Source organism: Mastomys coucha, unplaced genomic scaffold, assembly GCF_008632895.1.
Source record: "Mastomys coucha isolate ucsf_1 unplaced genomic scaffold, UCSF_Mcou_1 pScaffold23, whole genome shotgun sequence".
NCBI lineage: Eukaryota > Metazoa > Chordata > Mammalia > Rodentia > Muridae > Mastomys > Mastomys coucha.
The window spans coordinates 1,348,629-1,369,056 of record NW_022196906.1 but is presented as its reverse complement, the minus strand read 5'-3'; the positions used below and the strand labels follow the sequence as shown (position 1 = coordinate 1,369,056).

Below are 20,428 nucleotides of genomic sequence, written 5' to 3'. Positions count from 1 at the left end.
TTTGTAGTTAGCCAAACACCAGAGAGACCTTGCCATATTGCATCATGCCCATGCTCAAGATGAAATGTTTGTTACAATAGAGACAATACAAATTCCTTATTCTGGGCTCCACATGATAGGTCTTGTGTCCTTAGAGCTTTTTCTTTTCGCTTTCTTTTCTTTAGCATCTCTCTCCTCCCTCCTCTACTTTGGCCCTCTGGGTGTTTTTATCACCATCTCTAGCTTATTTCTATCTCAGGTCTTTTATAATATCTGTTTCCTTTACGTAACATTCTCTAAGCTGCAATATGTTTACTCATTTTCTCACTTCTTTAGGCCTCCTGAGAGAACACTTCTGCTGACATTCTAAGTAGATTTTGTTTTAATAAGCATCATTATTTTATGAAGTGTGTACTTACTTGGTTTTTGTTTTGTTGCTCCTTTCCTTGTACGTGGTACTTGGGGCCTAGTATCATGCTACCACACAATAGATACTCAGTGACAATTAGTTAAATAAATGAACCTTGACTTGAATATTCAGTTCTGATCTCAGAATTAATGCTTGATAGAAGTCCTTTCTAAAGAGTGTCTTAGATTCTGCTACCTGTACATTGAATCAGACAAGTAGTGTTGTGATATGAGAAGCATTTGGACTACAGAGATATCATCTGGCTTTTATATGCTTGATAACATTTGGCAAGTTCCATGAATTTTTCTCTGCCTTACTCTTTGGAAACCTAATAATGTTGTTGTGTAATAAAACCATTTATACTTTACAGCAGTTTATTTTATTGCTGTAAAGTCCACTTACCATTGAAGCTTATCATATGTAAGCTTCAGAAATGAACCTGGCATGTGACTGACAAGTAATAAACACTATGAAGTCAGTGCTCTTTATTCACAACTTGGACATTTGAAACCCTGCCTCCTCAAAACCAAATCACTATGTGGTGCCCATACAGATCATGTTCACAGACAGGCATAGAGGTCATGAACATGTAAAATATAGTTTTCTTTTCTTTAGTATCCTAAAATGGGGATTTCTTTTTTCTTTAGAGCTCCTAAAATGAGGCTAAACAGTCTGCCTTCCACTCTCCCATCATAAACAAATGCATTTTCATATGGATGGTGACATAGCAAAGTTTGTACAGTGCTCTCCTAGCATCCATGATACCCTGGGTTCAAATCTCAGCACTACATAGAACTCGGTGTACAAGTGTGCAATCCCAACACTTAGAAGGTAGAGGCAAGACAACTAGAAATTTAACACTGTTCATCCTAGACTATTTATAGCAACTTTGAGGTCAGCCTGGATTAAATATGTGAACATCTTTCAAAAATAAACTCCTATATTCTAAAATTGCAAGGGCCTTCCTTGCAGTTTTCATACTTTTTGTTGATTTTGGTATTTAATCATTTCCAAGGAGACTGTAGGCCCACTGCTAGTGCCAAGTGTTACAGTAGAGATACACAAGTGTGGAAACATCACTCAAGCCCAAGTTACAGTATAAATACTTATAAATTCAACATTTATCGATCATTCCTTCCCTTCCTGTGACTCTACTCTGAAATTCTCTGGGTTTATCCTCGTCCTCTTTGAAGATAACATCTATTCCTTGTTTTCACTACAACCCCACCCCATGTTGGAAGAGTTTTTGATCTTTCAACTTATTTCACCTAGAATATCCTTCTCCAGTTTTATCCTTTACTACAGATTGGACATGGGTTCATACTTGGAAGCATTTCAGATACAAAATGGGCTTTAAAGTATTTTCTGTTGAATGTATGAATAAAAAATAACATCTAATTTAGTTGGTTTTCATATAGACTGTTGTGATCATAAAAAGAGAAATAGCTATAAGAATATCTTCTGGCGAGATGTGGGGGAAGGTGGTGCCTCAGTGGGCCCATGCTGAGGCATCTCTTCCCCCTGAGGGACCAGACACATGGTAGTATAGTATAAAACAGAGTTTATTTAGGGCATGAGGAGGGGAGTTAAGAGGGTAGTAGAGGTAGTGAAAGGCAGAGAGAAGGAGAGAGTAGAGAAGTAGGGGATGGCCATGACCATGTGGGGAGAGGGGGGAGGGAATGGAGAGAGAGGCAGAGCAAGGGGGAAGAGACAACGGAGAGAAGCAGGAGTAAGAGAGAGAGGAGGGGGCAAGTAGCCCCTTTTATAGGGCCAGGCCTACCTCGATGTTGCCAGGTATCTGTGGGGGTGGAGTTTATACAGAATGCTAATATAGACTATGACTAAATTTTCTTAAATAGACATAAATAAATATCCAGTTTCACAGTCAGAAGTGTACAACAAGGTGTACGATACTGGAATGTGTTTATTCAATGTGTTCTTTTTCAAAGGGCAATATTCTATTAAAAATAATTGCTCACTTGGTCAACTGTGCATGTAATCTCCTTATATGACTCCTTCCTTCAGTGCATCTCCAAAGTAAGCATCAATTTTCTCTGACTTTAAGACTGGTAAGTAGAAGCTAGGTGGTAGTGGCACATGCCTTTAATCCCAGCACTTGGGAGGCAGAGGTAGGTGGATTTCTGAGTTCGAGGCCAGCCTGGTCTACATAGTGAGTTCCAGGACAGCCAGGGCTACACAGACAGAGAAATCCTGTCTTGGAAAAAAAAAGACTGGTAAGTAGAAACTTATAAGAAATAGAGAATGAAGGGGATAGGCAGGAAGGGCAGCCTAGAAAAAACTAAAAGGAAGAAAAAAATGCATTTGTCAGAGGCCTTAACCAAAGAGATCAGTATGAAACCGACCACAGAGGTTTTAATTTTTAAGAGACTTTGCATTGCAGGCATTATTCAAATGAGAGTTGAATTTAAGAGTGATTTTAATATTTGGATTTTGACCACTAACCTTGGAAACTATTATCCAACAGTTTAAAATGATGAGAAATTTTTGATGATTTTGCAAGAAAATGGAAATTTATTGGTTTACAATGTTACTACATTAAGTACATTAACTTGGAATTGTCTCTTCATGTCCTGTCTATATCTGCTGGTTCCCCTTCCGATGTCATCTAGATCTGCTGGAGTTGTCTCTCTTCTTATCTAGTCCCTTGTTGACTAGTCTATGTCTGCTGAAATTATCTTTTCTTGTCTAGGCTCTATATACTTAAGAGATTTACACATCTCAATAGACAAAAGACTGATCTAAAATACAGATTGGTCTGCCAATATTGAAGAAAATTTCCTTAATCTAAAGGACATGCTTATGAAGGTACAAGAATTATATTAAACACAAAATAGACTGTATTAAAAAAATTCCCATACTGCATAATAGTCAAAATAATAGCCACACAGAGCAAAGAAGGGATATTAAATGTTGCAAGGGAAAAAGACCAAGTAACATGTAAAGGCAGACCTATTAGAATAATATCTGACTTTTCAGTGGAGACCCTAAAAACCAGAAGGGTCTGGACAGATGGTCTATAAACTCTAAGAAATGACAAAAGCCAGCCCAGAAAACTAGACACACAAAAAAACCTTTCAATCATGATAGAAGGGGGACATAAGGCATCCACAACAAAATGTATTTGAGCCATGTCTGTCTGCAGATCCAGCCAAAAAAGGTGCTAGACACAAAACTTGGACTTAATGAGGTTAATTACCTCTAAGAAAACACAAGGAATAAATGACATCAGAACAGCAAATCAAAGGAGGGGGAGGAATCCGCAACATGACAACAAGACAACAGGAATCAACCATCTCTGGTCATTGAGAACTCTCAACATTAGTGATCTCAATTCAACAATAAGAAGACACAGACTGACAGAATGGGTGCAAACCAAGCATCCATCCATCATCCATATCCAAGCAACATACATTCACATCAAGGATAGACATTACCTCAGGGTAAAAGTATGGAAAAAGATATTTTAAGAAAATTGATGCAAGATGTATGCTAATGGAGCCATTTTACTCTCTGGAAAAATAGATTTCAAATCAAAACAAATCAGAGGAGATGGAGGACTCTACATACTCAAGGGAAAAATCTACTAATAAAACATTGCACTTCCTAACATTTATATACCAAACAAGAGGCACCAACGTTCATAAAGAATCACTACTACAGCTTAAACCACTTATTGATCCCACACTGTGATAATGGATAACTTTAATACACCACTCTCACCAGTAGATAGACAGATGACATCCTGAAGAAAACTGAAGAGACAAATGTTGGCACTAAATGATGCCATAAACCTAATGGACATATCAGATATTTTCAGAACATTTCACCGAAACACAAATGAATAAACATGATTCTTATCAGTTCATAGTACTTTTCCTCAAACAGATGAAATACTTAAATGCAAAGCAATTTTTAACATATATAAGAAAATTTAAGTAACCTTCTGCATTATCTGACCACCATGGATTAAAATTAGATATTTAAACAAACAAAAGCAACAGAATCCTTACAAACTCATGGAGTCTGAACAAGGCACAACTGAATGAAAATGGGTAAAGGTAAAAATTAAGAATGAAATTAAAAACCTTTTAGAACTGGATGAAAATGAAAATTGAACATACTCAAACTTAGGGGACATGATGAAGGTGATTCTAAGAGGCTGGTTCACAGCACACACACACACAAAAAATCAGAGAGATCCCATATTAGAAACTTCGCATCTGAAAACTCTTTAATAACAGCAGCAGCAACAACAAAAGAAGTCACACCGGATGCAGCAGAAGACAAGAAATAATGAAACTTAGGGTTGAAATTGATAAAACAGAAAGAAGAGCAAAAATTAAAATGCATCTGGGGCTAAAGAAGTGGCTCAGCGGTTAAGAGTACTGGCTGCTCTTTCAGAGGACCCAGCCCCCTGGGTTAGGCTTGTCTTCCAGGACCCACTTAGCAGCTCAAAACTGTCCAGTTTGACAGCATCTGATACCCTCACACAGACACAGCAGCAGGCAGAGCACCAATGCACATGAAATAAAAGTAAACAGATTTTAAAAAATAAAAAGTGTCAATGAAACAAATACCTGGTTCTTTGAAAGACAAAGTTAATAAGATGGAGACATCCTTAGCCAAATTGATTAAAAGGTGGAGAGAAGATCCAAATTAATAAAATATGAGATGGAAAGGGAAACAATACACACTGAGGAAATCCAGAGACTCATAAGATCATACTTTAAAACCCTGTACTTAATCAAATTTAAATAGATCTATAACCCCCAGTGAAATAAAAACAGTGATTAAAAATTTACCAAACAAAAAAGAGATCTGGTTAATTAGGAATTCTACCTGACTTCCAAAGGAGGGTTAATACTAATACTTTTAAGTTGTTATACAAAATAAAAACAGAAGGAACATCATCTAATTATACTTACAAAGCCACAATTTCCCTGATACATAAACTATTCATGGACCCAGGCAAGAAAAAAAATTACAAATTTCCTTAGTGAATACTGATATAAAAATACTTGTAAATTGAATGCATAAACACATCAAAAATATCATACACCATCATCAAGCAGGCTTCATCCCAGAGATGCAGTAGTGGTTCAACTATGGTAATTTGATAAATGTAATCCATCGTAAGACAAAAACAACATGATTAACTTCTAGATTCAGCAAAGGTCTTTGACAAAATCTAACACCTTTTCATGATTAACATCCTGGAGACAATAACGATGAAAGGGACATGCCTCAAAATCACCAAGGCAATTTACAGCAAGCCCAAAGTCAATGTCCACTTAAATAGAGGGAAACTAAAAGCATTTCCCCTAAAATCAGGAACAAGATATGGTTCTCCACTCTTTCTATTCCTATTCAATATATTCTTGACATCTTAGTTAGAGTAATAAGACAACTGAACATGACCAAGGGTGTGCAAATCGAAAGGGAAGAAGCCAAAGTATTTTTATTTTCAGTTTCATATGAGAACACAAAAATCCCAGAATAGCTAAAACATGCCTGAGTAATAAAATAACTGTTAGACATATCACCATGTCTGATGTGAATGTAGTAATAAAAATAGCATGATATTGGTATCAACAGACACTTTGAGCAATGGAATTGAGTTGAAGACAGACATAAATCCACATGCCCACAAACAACTGATTTTTTTTTTTTTTTAATAAAGAAGCCAGAAATACACAATGGAACAAAGATAGCATCTTCAACAAATAGTGCTGGTCTAATTGGATGTCTGCATGTAGAAGAATCAAAATAAATCCATACTTATCAGTCTGGACTAAACCCAACTCGGAATGGATCAAAGAACTCAAGAAAAAAATCAGATATACTGAACGTGATGGAAAAGAAAGTGGGGAATAGATTTGGACAGAGTGGCAAATGAGAAAAGCTTTTTTCCCAACTATATACATCCTATAGAAGGATAATATCTAAAATGTACAAAGAACTCAATAAATCAAGACAACAAAGACACCAAGGGGATATCAAGACATCATGAAAAAAATCTCAATTTTAAAAATGAGGCACAGATATAATAGGAGAATTCTTTTTTTTAGTGGATATTTTCTTTATTTACATTTCAAACCTTTCCTGGTTTTCCTCCCTCCCGGAAACACTTAATCACATCCCCCCTCCCTCTGCTTCTATGAGGGTGTTCCTCCACCCACCTACCCACTCCCACCTCCCCACCCTCGATTCCCCTACACTGGGGTATCTATCGCGCCTTCATAGGACCAAGAACCTTTCCTCGCATTGATGCCTGACAAGGCCATTCTCTGCTACATATGCAGCTGGAGCCATGTGTACTCCTTTGTTGATGGCTTAGTCCCTGGGAGTTCTGGGGAGTTTGGTTGGTTGATATTGTTTTTCTTCCTATGGGTTTGCAAACCCTTTCAATTCCTTTAGTTCCTTCTCTAAGTCCTCTATTAGGGACTCTGTGTTCAGTCCAACAGTCAGCTATGAACATCTGTCTCTGTATTTGTAAGGCTCTGGTAGGGCCTCCCAGGAGACAGCTATAGCAGGCTCCTTTCATCATGCACATTTTGGCATCCACAATAGTGTCTGGGTTTGTGTATGGAATGAATCCCCAGGTGGAACAGTCTCTGGCCTTTCCTTCAGTTTCTGCTCTACACTTTATCTCCATATTTGCTCCTGTGAGTATTTTGTTCCCCCTTCTAAGAAGGGCCGAAATACCCACAGTTTGGTCTTCCTTCTTATTGAACTTCATGTGGTCTGTAAATTGTGTCTTGGGTATTGTGAGCTTCTGGGCTAATATCCACTTATCAGTGAGTGTATACCATGTGTGTTCTTTTATAATTGGGTTACCTCATTCAGGATGATATCTTCTAGTTCTAACCATTTGCCCAAGAATTTCATGAATTCATCATTTTTAATAGCTGAGTAGTAGTCCATTGTGTAGATATTCCACATTTTCTGTATCCATTCCTCTGTTGAGGGACATCTGGGTTGTTTCCGGTTTCTGGCTATTATCAATATGGCTGCTATGAACATAGTGGAGAATGTGTCCTTATTACATGTTGGAGAATCTTCTGGGTATATACCCAGGAGTGGTATAGCTGGTTCCTCTGGTAGTAGTATGTCCAATTTTCTAAGGAATTGCCAAACTGATTTTCAGAGTGGTTGTACCAGCTTCTAATCCCACCAACAATGGAGGAGTGTTCTTCTTTCCCCACAACCTCGCCAGCATCTGCTGTCACCTGAGTTTCTGATCTTAGCCATTCTGACTGGTGTGAGGTGGAATCTCAGGGTTGTTTTGATTTGCATTACTGTTCTGTTAAAGTTTCCAAAAGAAAACAAAATGATTCCTATTGATCAGTGCCTTACTCAGCTGCCAGCATCATAGAAGCTTTCTCTTACAGCAGGTGGGAACAAATACAGAGATCTAAAGTGAGACAATGCACATAGACTGAGAGACCTTGTTACACTCAGCCCTAAAGGATATGTATTCATCAAATATCTCCTTTCAGAGATCAGAGAACCCTACAGAAGAGGAAGCAGTAAGAGTGTCAGAAGGGATGGAGCACACCAAGGAAACAAGTCCTTCTGAACACAGTATGACTGAGCACATAGAAACTCACAGAGGTTGTGTGACGGCACACAAAGACACACATTCCCATCCCTAACCTGGAGGCAATCTCTAGTTGGTAATCACTTGCAAATGAAAATTAAAATTATCCAAGTAGTCTCACTAGAGAAATAAACTACTTTTAAGTGTAGGCCATGTAGTACATGTCCAATATGAAATGAACTCAGAGGTATCTTTGAGGATTTTTTTTGTCTCATAATTTTGAGTCAAGATATTCTATTTTAAAACTGTATTTCTCCTTTTCATATACATTATTACTTCCATATTTGTGTTTTTACAAGATTTATGTGTGTTTATGTCTATATGGGTTTATTGTCCATTTTCTTTGGCTCTTTTTCTTCTGTTTATTTTGTTCTCTTCTGATTTGTTTGTTTTTGTTTTAACTTATTGTATTTTATTTAATTTTATTATTGTTCCTTAGATACCTATTTGTTTTCTAAGGAGAGACAGAAAGGGTGTGGATCTATATGGGAGGGGAGGTGGAAAAGTGGGGAGGAACTAGGAGGGATAGAGGGAGGAGAAAGTGCAGTCAGCATATGCTGTATGAAAAAAATCTATTTCCAGTAAAAGAAAAAAAAGGAAAATATAATTTTATCAGCAAACAAAAAAGTGAACAAACTCAACAACCCCAAAGTAAACAACACAAAATAAACTTTAGTTACTACTAGCTGTTTACTTAGTAATCACTTTTTTCATTTGACACATCTCAGGGTTCTTCTGTATTTGTAGACCTCTTCAGTGTTCAACCTGATCTTTAAAAACAACAGAGTTTTATGAATGGCAATAAAAGCAATGCATTATAAATATTCTATTTTGTAGCATATTAAGTAGGCATGCCAATAAGCAAAAATATATTTTCTAGGATTTCAGGAATGAGTACTAATCTGTACATTTTAATTTAACGTTGTACCAGAAGATCCTTTGATAATATGAGCCATTTGGACATCTGTCAAGCTAGTAGTGGAGGAAAACTGGACACATGTGCATTTTAGGAGGTAGAATTAAATTCTTAACACATTTACATTAAATGTTTTGCTTATCATTTTCATGATGCTTCACATAAAATTCCAAGCTATCTAGATTAACTGTCTAGCACAGTACTGCTTAACCATTTCCATTGCCAATCCCCTTGGTTAGCACATTATATTTCTGCTGATAAAATTCTTGTCATATAACACACACATTTCTGTACTTACTTACTCTCTAAACCATCTGCAGCTGTCAAGCTAGAAGCAAGGTTTCTCCAATCTCAGCAGCTGCCACCATTCTGTCTCCAGCAGGATGATAACAAAGGCCAACCTGAAAGCAAGTGTTGTTGCATGGAAGAGAACCCTCTTTATGGTCATGGTCTATGCTCCTTCAGGGGGTGAGATCGGAGCTGAAAGCGCAGCAGTGACCCATCAGCTGGGAATCCAGCCAGAAGTACAGGGAAGAGTGGGTAAGACAGAGCTGAGGCTGTGATGAAGATGGAATGCTCTTACTTAGGTAGGCAAGATCTTCACTGAAAGGCTGACTGGGGAAAGAAACATAAGATCCAAGAGCAAAGGCTGCCTGTGCTGTGAGGCAGACAGCACAGAGGCCTGTGGGCTCAGAGCAGGCGTCCCCTCCTCTCAAAAAGTTCCCATCTTGCCACTTTCATTAGATGTACTTGTGAGTACACTATTGCTCTCTCCAGGCACACAAGAAGAGAGCATCAGATCCCATTACAGATGGTTGTGAGTCACCATGTGGTTGCTAGGAACTGAACTCTGGACCTCTGGAAAAGCAGTCAGTGCTCTTAACCACTGAGCCATCTCCAGCCCCCTAGACGCATTTGTGAAAGTACCTTTATGATATTGTATAGCTTTTAGAATTGCAATTCAGAACTAAATAATAGATTAGTTTTGTTTAAAAGTAGTATTTACATTTTTATGAAGATAAGAGGCATATTACATTTCTATAGAAAATACTATGAGAGGGAAAGCTGAATGTTACTGAAATGCCAAAAAAATAATAAAAGCCTCCACTTATGAAAGATTTTTACCCTATAAGACCATATTGAATGAAAGGCATTCTGGGTGAGTGAGCTATGCAGACCTGTGTATTGATTAGTTTGTTTTGAAATAAAATTTGTTCAATGGTTTATTTTTATTCTTTCTCCTTAGATGACAATGAAACATTTATCTCTTACACATTGTATGTGCAATAGATGACATATAACCAAGGGATTGGGCTTAATAAAATGTTCATGACAGAAAAGGTAACATAGGAATACACATCTGTTTATACTGCAGCTACTAAATAAAAGGTACAGATAAGGCTTTAATTGATTATCATCTCCTGGACGGTTTATTGAAAAAACACTCTAATGTTTTATATTTACAGATAGGGTTGAGCCGTGCCCTTTACAGTGAGTGATGTAATATATAGTTTGTTTTTTTTACAGGAGTCATTGTTTCACAGGAAGCTTACAAATGGCCATGGAGAAAAAAAATGGCTCTTGATTGTGAGCCTGGCTTAATTCTCATTGTTCTGTTACATGCTTGACAACTTAACAACGTGCGATTTAATTATAATAATCATTTAAGTAGAACTGGCAGGTAATTGATTGCATAGAATTTTTGGAATACATGTGTCAGTAAGATATGTTGAGCACAGCTGTTAACTTGCCTTAGACAGCAATGCAAGTGTGTATGAGCTACTCAACTGACATTGGATGAAAGCAGCCTGTGCACAGATCCAGAAACAAAATGCTACGTGTTCAGGGTAGTGTTGGACTCACAGAAAAAAATCAGTTTTCTTTTCTACTCTTAAGGCAGGAGGAAAAATATAGTATCCTGGGAGCAGAACCAAGCTAACTTGACTTCAGGATTCCCTCCTAAACATTTTATTAGGAGAACAATGAACAACTTCCTGGTCTGGACTCAGTCTCTTTAGAATAGATATAGAGGAGTCACTGAGGAAACTTAACTCACTCCTAATAACCAGAACAAAAAGCTTTCCAGTAGGATGGCAGGGCGAAATCTGTGCCTCCACAACTTACATCTGGCTCTAGGTGTTTTGTTAATACATAAATACTTTTAGGCTATAAATATTCCATAATAGCTTGTCTCATATAACATGATATAAATTCATGTGTATATATTGAAAAGATAGAAATGCAAGAGCAAAACACAGAAAAATTATTGGCACAGTTTAGAAGACTTTGACCCATTTTTAAATGTGGACCTTATCAAACAGCCCATTTGATTTCCAGTTATGTCAATATTTGCTTATTTCTGACTTTCTATCACCCAAGTCTTGCCATGACTATCATGTCGAAATGCTCATGTGTAATGGCATGCTCTTCCTGAAAACACTTGCTTTTCTGCAGATTTTAGAATGAAAAAAATTCAAAAATTCTGCAGCAAGCTATTGCTTGCCTATTGAATATTGCTTGTCTATTATCACAACAAGTCCCTGAGCAATTCAATGAGAAAGGTGCTCAGTTAATTAGCTTGCATTGGGAAAATACATAAAAGAGGACTTAATGACTTGATTGTTAAATATCTTGTATTCCTTTGGTATAGTCATGGAGACAGATACTTACTGTCCACACTTGTAGGTGAGAAGTGCATTTAATGAGGAAAATATTTCAAAACTTGTTTTTATGGCCAAAAACTATGTATTTTTCTTCACATAATTAAGGTATGCACATAAGAAAGTCTCATCTTTCATTTAATGGATAAATGCCTTCGTTAAGTGAGCAAGATCTGATACATTTTGTCATACAAAGTTTTAGAATAAACTTACCTTTTGAATTTCTTAAAAGATGCTTCATATGTTTGACACATTTCCTTATTTTAGCAAACTATCAAGTAATAATCTAATAATCTTGTCCCTGGAGGACCTCAGTAAATATACTGAATAAAGTATTTCATCTATTTACACACATAGAGCTAGATATGTATCTGGCTATACATACATATCTTCACATACTATTAGTAAGTGACTTTCTATGTTTATGGATATAGAAATTGATGATATATGCTTCTTCTTGCCATGGCACTAACAAAGCAATGTTTCCATATGTATTCATTGCACTGTAGATTAGAAGCAATTTTGGCTGCTAAGGTCCTTTCATAATCAAAGTACAGATGTGCATAGTGTTTTATCGAGGTGGTCTTGAGCTGCAGATACAGTCACATCGCTCATGATGATCCAACTGGATATCGACAAGAGCCATATTCTTAGCTTTGCCCCTTCTCTTGAAATGGCCAGGCTCAAACTTCAATACCTACAATAAAGGATAAGATGTATATTTCCAGTTAGAAAGCCCTTGGATTTTAGTCAACCAAATGCCACTCACCCATTCCCCTTCTGGTAATGAGTGAGTAAACCCTTGGAAAGTTCAATGAATAGGATGAACTTGCTGTTGGAACAAACACATGTAGATATTTCTGCAAATAACCATTGAACATGCAACATGTAAGAGTCTACTCCTCCACTAATAACTCTAGGTCTCCTACCTCCTAGAATGCTGACAAAGTGTCGCTGTGATATACTTCCTATTTCTTCTGCATCTAAAACTTTGCCTGAACCCAAGTGTGGAGTGCAGTGAAAGCTTGTTACACTTTGCTATCAAGGTATATTTTGGTCCTCACTGAAGATTACATGGGGGAACTTACTTTAATGTCTGTATAACTTCCCATGGCATCTTCAGAGTTCTACACCATGAATTGTATTCTCAGACATTTCATTGCTCTCACAGTCAGTGATAAAAGTCTTAACCAAACCCAGAGCATATATTAGGAACAACTATGCCCAGACTCCTCAGCACTGAGAATCCCTATCTACAGTTTCTCTAAATAAACAGATAAATAAAGCCTTTAACTGTGTGGTTTCATGGGCTCTCCAGTGAGGCTGAGAACAAACCACTGCTTTTATTTTCATTACATTGAGGGACCTGGCGTTGGTTTCAAAAGAATAATACCAAAAATAAAAATAGAAGAATAAAGGACTATGGTACTGTCAGTTCTGGTGACATTTTATAGATGATTGACTTGTTATTTTCTATGATGTGATTATATGTGCATAATCTGCATCACATACTTCCACATGGATTTTTATGTTCTCTCTGTTAACTGGATGGTAAATATTGCTGCCAACATTGAGTCTATCCTAGACACCAGATCCTGTTGTAAGTGGCTCTACAAGTATGGGATTATTTTGATATTTTATTATTTTATTATTATTTTGGCTACATGAATTAGCTACACTCCTAATTTAATTGATACATTAAAAGAGGGATTAAGTTATTTGCTTAAACAGGGTCATCAAGATCGTAAGTAGGAGAAGCAAAGAAATAAATTTGAGGTGACATAAACCAGGTCCTTATCCATGAAAGTAGAATATGAAGAACATATCCTGGTGAAGAAGATGGGAGTTTCTGCTTATGTGGGAAGATACAGAAAGATTTCTTTCTTTCACATGTTCCCTGTGCTCTACCCTCCAACAAACACAGGAGTCAAAGCAAACCACATGTGGCAATATGGATGAGACAAGAGCAATCTTATGCAAAGGTTTTATTCTTCAATGAAAATCTAAGGAATAAATACACTCTGGGATATGAACTCATCCCGCTCAGGACAGGAAATCTCTGCCATATTTGGAATGAATGTTTGGGACAGGACAGGAGCTGAGCCCAGTCTCATCAAGTGTTTCTCCAATATATTTCCAGACTATCTGAATGTAAACAGGGTTAGGGGGTCCTAGGAAGTGACATGATTTCTAAGAAGCTGAGATCCTAGGCATATTTACTTAAAGACCATTATCAAGGACAGGCTATTTTCAGTGGCAGGCATCTATAATATCAGTGTTCCATTTATTTGTTCTCCTATTTGATGGAAAAGTGAATGTTTGGGAATAAGAGAAAATGCCTGGCTTTTCAGCTGGTCCTCTGACTGACTGTTCAGGGATTTTCCCCTGTGTTTTATAATAAGCTACAAGAGCATAGTATATATGTGTTTTGCTGATAAGAAAAGAAAAAAAATGAATTGGCAGACACTTTCCCCAGACAAGTCAGAAAAGCACTCTTTGAACAAAGTGGAAATTGGACAGTTTTAGTGGCTGATCACAACACTGATGTTCAAAGCTCTCAGACCATGTAATAGTCTTAAGTTCAGGTACATAGTATTGAAAGGATAAAGGAAGCAAGGATGATTTCAGGGAGCATGGAAAGTTAAAAGAAAAATGAAGAGCTTTTATCAGAGAGTGCAAACTGGTGGGTTATGGGTAACCTGGCTACCTTTAAAGGTAGGGAACTGTTGAATAAATTGCAGCAGCCAAAGGAGCTTGGTAATAGGTACTACCACAAAATTCTTTCACATTTTCCAAACCATGGTTCACAGCTGCAAGCATACACACAGAAATCAAAATCTGTTGAGGGGCAGCCAGCCATGGCTCAGCACTTATGGTTGAAAATGGAAATCCTGATCCCCTTTCATCATCTGGAAAAACCACATGAAGACAGGAACATAGACATCTACTAAATGGGCAATGACACACCTAGTTGATGGCTTTTACGCCACAAAATTAGAGCTGCTCATCTTTGTAAATTAAAAGTGTCCCAGTCATACAAGGTGGTTAACTACAGTCCTTTTCCTTGTTGCCAATAAACCAGTGAATGAGTCACTGCTATAAAGATATTACACTAATAAAACAATGCCAGGCACAAAAAGCTCTCTGCTGAGTTGAGCTCTTGTTTATTGGGTATATAAAAAAAATTTGCTAAAACTTTGTAACAGTTCTCAAGTTATTGGCTGATATAGAAATATAAGTACATATCTCAGGGAAAATGCATTACTTAAACCTGAATCATTAAGACTTTAAGATTTTATCTAACTTCAAAGGCAGACAATATTCAACAGAGATTCAGTTTCTTAAGAAAAACAAACAAGCAAATAAGCAAGCAAGAACACAAATAAATTCCTATTTTTTTGTTTCGGTATTGGTTTCTTTCACATGTAAAAGCTTCATGAGAATGTAGAGATTCAAGCATTCTAAGAAACAGCAGTGAATAACTCTGAAATTCAAGTGTCTTTGGAAAGGTATTTGGAATAGGAATCTTTCCCTGGGTGACTCAGCAGATGCTGAACAGGGAGTCATGTCTAAGACACAGTACTGCTAAAGAAAAAGAGCTGGCAAACAGGTTAAATGACACACAGAAGTTTAAAGGTGACAGAGACCTGAGTTGTAGCGAGAGTTTAGAAAATTTTATGGCTTCCAAAAAGGCAACCTTGACATCTTGCAGACATTTGTTTCAATTGAAAGCTTTATATGAATCACTATGGGGACCTTTATATAATTAAATGGTAAAATCTTTTTTATAGCACCTCAGAGGAACACTGCATGCATATTTAGCCTCTCTGCTGCAGAAAAACATGGGATCCAGCTTGCATGATGTTCTAGAATACCTTCAGGTGTTATTTATGGCCTAGGGAGGGTTATGTTCCTTGCAGGTTTGCTAAGGTTGTTCAAGAAGACTTGGAGTGAAGCTAGCTAGAGACAGAAAAGGATATACATATGTTGCAGTATTGGAACAAAGAGTCCTTTTACTTGGCAAGTAAGTAAGCAGGGATGGAAAGTAGCTATGGTAAAGACCATTGGCTCTTAGAGTCCTGTCCACACTTGCCTTGTGGTTTACAGTCTCTGGATACTGTCAATCACCCAACATCCCCACATAGAAAATTTATTTTTGTCATTCTGAAACTGACTAAACTCCATTTTTATTCAAGCTTACTATGCAACACCCCACACCAGATCTTTGTATTTCAGGGATAAATGAACACATACATCTTCTAGCCTTCACACGACAATTAGATGCCAAAATTTTACAACAACATACAAAAAAGCAGGATGATTATGAAAGATCTTTATTCTTTTTCAATTGCATGGCTCTTTAGCCACAAATTCCTTTACAATTTCCATAAGGGATTTTGAGGGGCAGGAAAGTGGAACAGTTGGTGGCTATCATCCCATTAGCTTTTTAGAGTCTTCAAATTGCAGGCTTCTCCAGGACTGAGGGGTTTTCTTGGCTAGTGGGCAGATGCTTCCTGGTTGGCCAAGGCTTGAACCTAGGTCTTTTTACTCTTGCTTGAACATTTTCCTGCTTTGGCTCTCTTTCACACAACAGGGAAATAGGCATGACTTATGGTCCCTTCAAAGATTGAGAAAGGCTCTATCTCAGTTACAGGGATTCTGTTTCCAGAAAACTGATATCAAAATTTCTCCTGACTTCATTGTGGTTAGTTATGTCCATCACCCCAAACTTTACCACTGCCTTTTTCTGGGGTAGAAAGTCTGCTCTTGGTGTCCTAGGTCTCACTTTGCAAGGCTGAGTATCAGTTTTAGTAACAGAAGTCTCAAACAAAAAGTACCACTATACTTTTTTGGAATCTGAGGCATAGATTTACCATCTCAGTACTGTACTCCTTTTTTGAGCTTTTTTTCTTCAGTAGTACATCTGATCTTCATTCTTCTAGAATAGATTAGTGGCATTACCTTACTCTTATGAATCTTGTATTTCAAGGATAAATGACCACCTATATCTTCTAGCCTTCACACCACAATCAGATGCTAGTTTTTAATATAAAATTTTACATCAGTATGCAAAGAGGTAAGGATGATTCTGAATGCTGTAATCAGTAGCTCTCCACCTCAGTGATACCACTTTGGGGATAATATTACCCTTTCACAAAGGATGTCTAAGACCACAGAAAAATACAGATAATTGCATTCTGATTCATAACAGTTGCAAAATTATGTCCAAGATGTAGCAATAAAAATCATTTATAGTTGGGGGTCACCACAACATGAGTAACCATATTAAAGGGTCGCAGAATTAGGAAGGCTGAGAACCATTGCCATAAATGTACTATTGACAGTGAAGGTCTCAGCTCTATACAGCATGGTATCCATTGACCCATGTGGCAATTTACATTTCAATTACTTAAGATAGAATTACACTTGAAAATTCAGTTCTCTCTGCATTCTGCACATGTCAAGTGCTTGACAGTTAAAAGTTTCCTGGAACTCTTGCTCCCTTAGCTCCACCTTAGGCTCTGCCAATATGCAGAATTCATGGCATTAAGTTCACTGGACAGTGCAGGCAACTAAGCTAGTATGTGATGATTGGTTTTAATGTCAATTTGCCATACACTAAAATCAATAAGTTGAGATCGTAAACTGAGGAACTGACTTGCTTGCCTGAGTTGACTGGTGAAGACTCACACTAAATACTACAGCATGTTTCATAAGCATCTCAGACTAAGTGCTTTTCTCCTTGGCATCTCTACTGTGTTGTTGATTACAGATATCAGAGCCAGCATTTCCATTTGCAGGTTTGAACAAAGAACATTTGCTCTCTAGGAACCTCAAGCTGTTTCATGCCATATTATAAAGGCTGAGGCGAGCAGAGCAAACATACACTGACATTCTCCTTCTCTCTCTCTCTCTCTCTCTCTCTGTCACACACACACACACACACACACAGACACACAGACACACACACACACACACACACACACACACACACACACACACTTCTATCAGTCTTGTTCCTCTAGAGAACCCTTACTGATACAGCATCACAATATTATCAGTAGAATAGGGAAAAGACAGAGAAAATAAACATAAACTTATCTTCTGTCTCCGAAGTTTTTCTACTTTTGACTCAATGTCTGTGGCCTAGAATCTACACAATGATAGTCACTGTTCATTATGAAGGGGAGAACCAAAATAATATTGTTAAATTTAATATTATTATTATTATTATTATTATTATTATTATTATTATTATTATTATTAATTGGAAGTACTGGGATGGAATATAGGGTCTGACATGTGAGTGAATTATAGCCCTAGCCATGAGCCTTATTTTTTAAGAGTCACTAACCTGAATTATCTTTGGAAGGACAGAAGTCATTGGACAGCCACTCTCAGCTATTTCTTGTGAAATAAGTTATAACCGCCCTGAAGCATAATGAGAAATCCTCACTTGAACCCTGAATTCCGATGAAAGAAGCAACCTTCATTGGAGGTGAGTGTGTGAAAAAGCATTAGCATCTTTCAGACAAAGGGACAGAAGAGAAGACTGAACAAAGCAGACAGAGGAGCCCCAGTTATCAGCATGGACTCACACTCTCCAAGTTCATCAGCATGGGCTCATATTCCTCCACCACTTAATCTGCTACACAGAACTCCAGTCAGACTGATATTTTTGTTGGGGAGTCTTCCTTTCTTTGGAATGGGTCCTGTGTCATATAAAATATTTCAAATCTATATGGACTTTGGTTATCACTCTCTTATTTGGGAAGCATCAGCCACAAACAGAGAAAGAGTAGAGGGAACTGTATTGTTCTAATTTTACACTGTGTTCAAAGATGACTACGAGGAATGCTAGGAAAGAACACGAATCAGAAACCTATAAAACTGAAAATATATTTGTTTATTAGCACTTATTTATTTATTTGTGTGTGTGTGTGTTTGTGTGTGCGCGTGTGTTATGTGTGCCTGTATATATCTACATGTAGATGATAAAGGAGAACCTCTGGTGACCTGATTTATCACTGCCACATTATCTTGAGCCAGGGTCTCTCTCTGAACATGGATCTGGGTTGGCAGATGAAAAGTCTCAGTTATTCCCCAGCCCCTGCATCTCTGCCTGTCACAGAGGTGGGGTTACACCCAGGTTTTATGTGGGTGTCAGGGGTTTGAACTCAGATCCTCAAGATTGCACATCATTTACTATCATCCATTAACCCATCTCCCTAGCATCTGGAGTTTGAAAGCAGAAAATAGCATTGTCCTGCCCGAAAGAGTACCCACCCCACTAAAAGAGAAGTATCCTGCCTTATGCAAACAGTGACAATGATGGTGTCACCCAGAGTTCTCTAATTGTGCAAATTCTTATCTCTGAATGTTAAGCCCTGAAATACTTGTGGAGAAGTTTACAAGCTCACTATGTGATATATTCTTTTTTTAATTGGTTATTATATGTATTTACATTTCAAATATTATCCCCTTCCCAGTTTCCCCTCCACAAACCCTCTATCCTCCCCTCCCCCTACTTCTATGAGGATGCTCCTCTACTCACCCACCCACTCCCACCTCACCACCCTATGCTAGGGCATTGAGCCCCAATAGGACCAAGGGCCTCCCCTCCCATTGATGCCAGATAAGGCAATGCTCTGTTACAAGTGTAGTTGGAGCCATGGGTTCTCTTTGGTTGGTGATTTAGTCGCTGGGAGCTCTGCAGGGGGTTGAGGGAGAATCGGTGGTTGGTTGATATTGTTGTTTTTCCTATGGGGTTGTAGCTCCTTCAGTCCTTACCCTAAATCCTCCATTGGAGTCTCTGTGCTCAGTCTGATGGTAGGCTGGGAGCATCTGCATCTGTATTGGTCAGGCTCTGGCAGAGACTCTCAAGGGATAGCTATACCAGGCTCCTGTCAGCAAGCACTTCTTGGCAACAGTAATAGTGTCTAGGTTTCGTGTCTGCAGATGAGATGAATCCCTTCACTTAAGGCCATCATCTTTCATAGCAACCCATTTCACATCTTATTACGTGCATTCATGGACTAGGGAAACTGCCTTTGATCTAGCAGTGGTAAGAATATAGGCATGAGATGAATCTCAGACTATGCCAGTTTCTGGAAATGGAAGAAAGAGTCTGCTCTTCTCCACAGAGTGCCTGACAATGACCATCAGGACACATTTCAGGAGTTTGGTAGGAGAGTTGACAGGCATGTTTGTTTCAGGTGTGCCATTGCTGATGGAGTCACTGATGCGGTTGGGTGCTTTTATCCTGTGCTGGGCAGGGGAATTTTGTATAGGACACTGCACTTTCAAGAGAATATTAATGTTTTATAACTCACAAACAAGGGCTTTCCTCTTTCTCTATGAATTGCGAAAAGCAGCTCAAGGATGACTGTCGTAGTGAACAGAAAACTGTCTTAATGTACTGAGGAATCAGGGAAAGAATGGTGTCAAGACCTTCCAGATTGATCAGAACCAACTCTCTGCAATGCAACACTCTTACTGGAAGTTTTCAAAAATAAGGAATATGAAAAGAAAATCAAGCCATAATCTTTTCCCTTGGAGTCCAGATAAAAGGAAAGCAGTCCACAAATCCATCAAAGCCTAGACTTTCACATTGTTGCTCACAGTTACTGCGCAGTTAGATAAACTTCCTAGATTATTTTAACTCCCACCAGTTACAGAGTCCCACATTTAACTTTTCTGGAAAATAGCATAGAACTTTGAGACTGAAGTTCATCAGTTCAGACAAAACCAAGACACAATGAGGAGAGGGACAACATCCTGCTGATAGAGCAGATTCTGTTTCCTTGGAAAGCAGTGGGTGGAGACAACTATTCTTTTTTTTT

General features: G+C 37.9%; 1 protein-coding gene across 3 annotated transcripts in view; it reads right to left on the bottom strand.

Annotated features, from left to right (window-relative positions):
* Positions 1 to 10,139: 10,139 nt before the first annotated feature.
* Pdgfd (platelet derived growth factor D) overlaps positions 10,140 to 20,428 on the bottom strand; it is a 222,117-nt gene continuing 211,828 nt past the window's right edge. For 2 of the 3 annotated variants that reach the window (XM_031343915.1, XM_031343916.1), the window contains exon 7: positions 10,140 to 12,282. In XM_031343915.1, coding sequence (XP_031199775.1) covers positions 12,157 to 12,282 — 126 coding nt within the window. In that variant the 3' untranslated portion in view covers positions 10,140 to 12,156. The remainder of the gene's footprint in view (positions 12,283 to 20,428) is intronic. The other variant, XM_031343917.1, reaches the window with a different exon arrangement.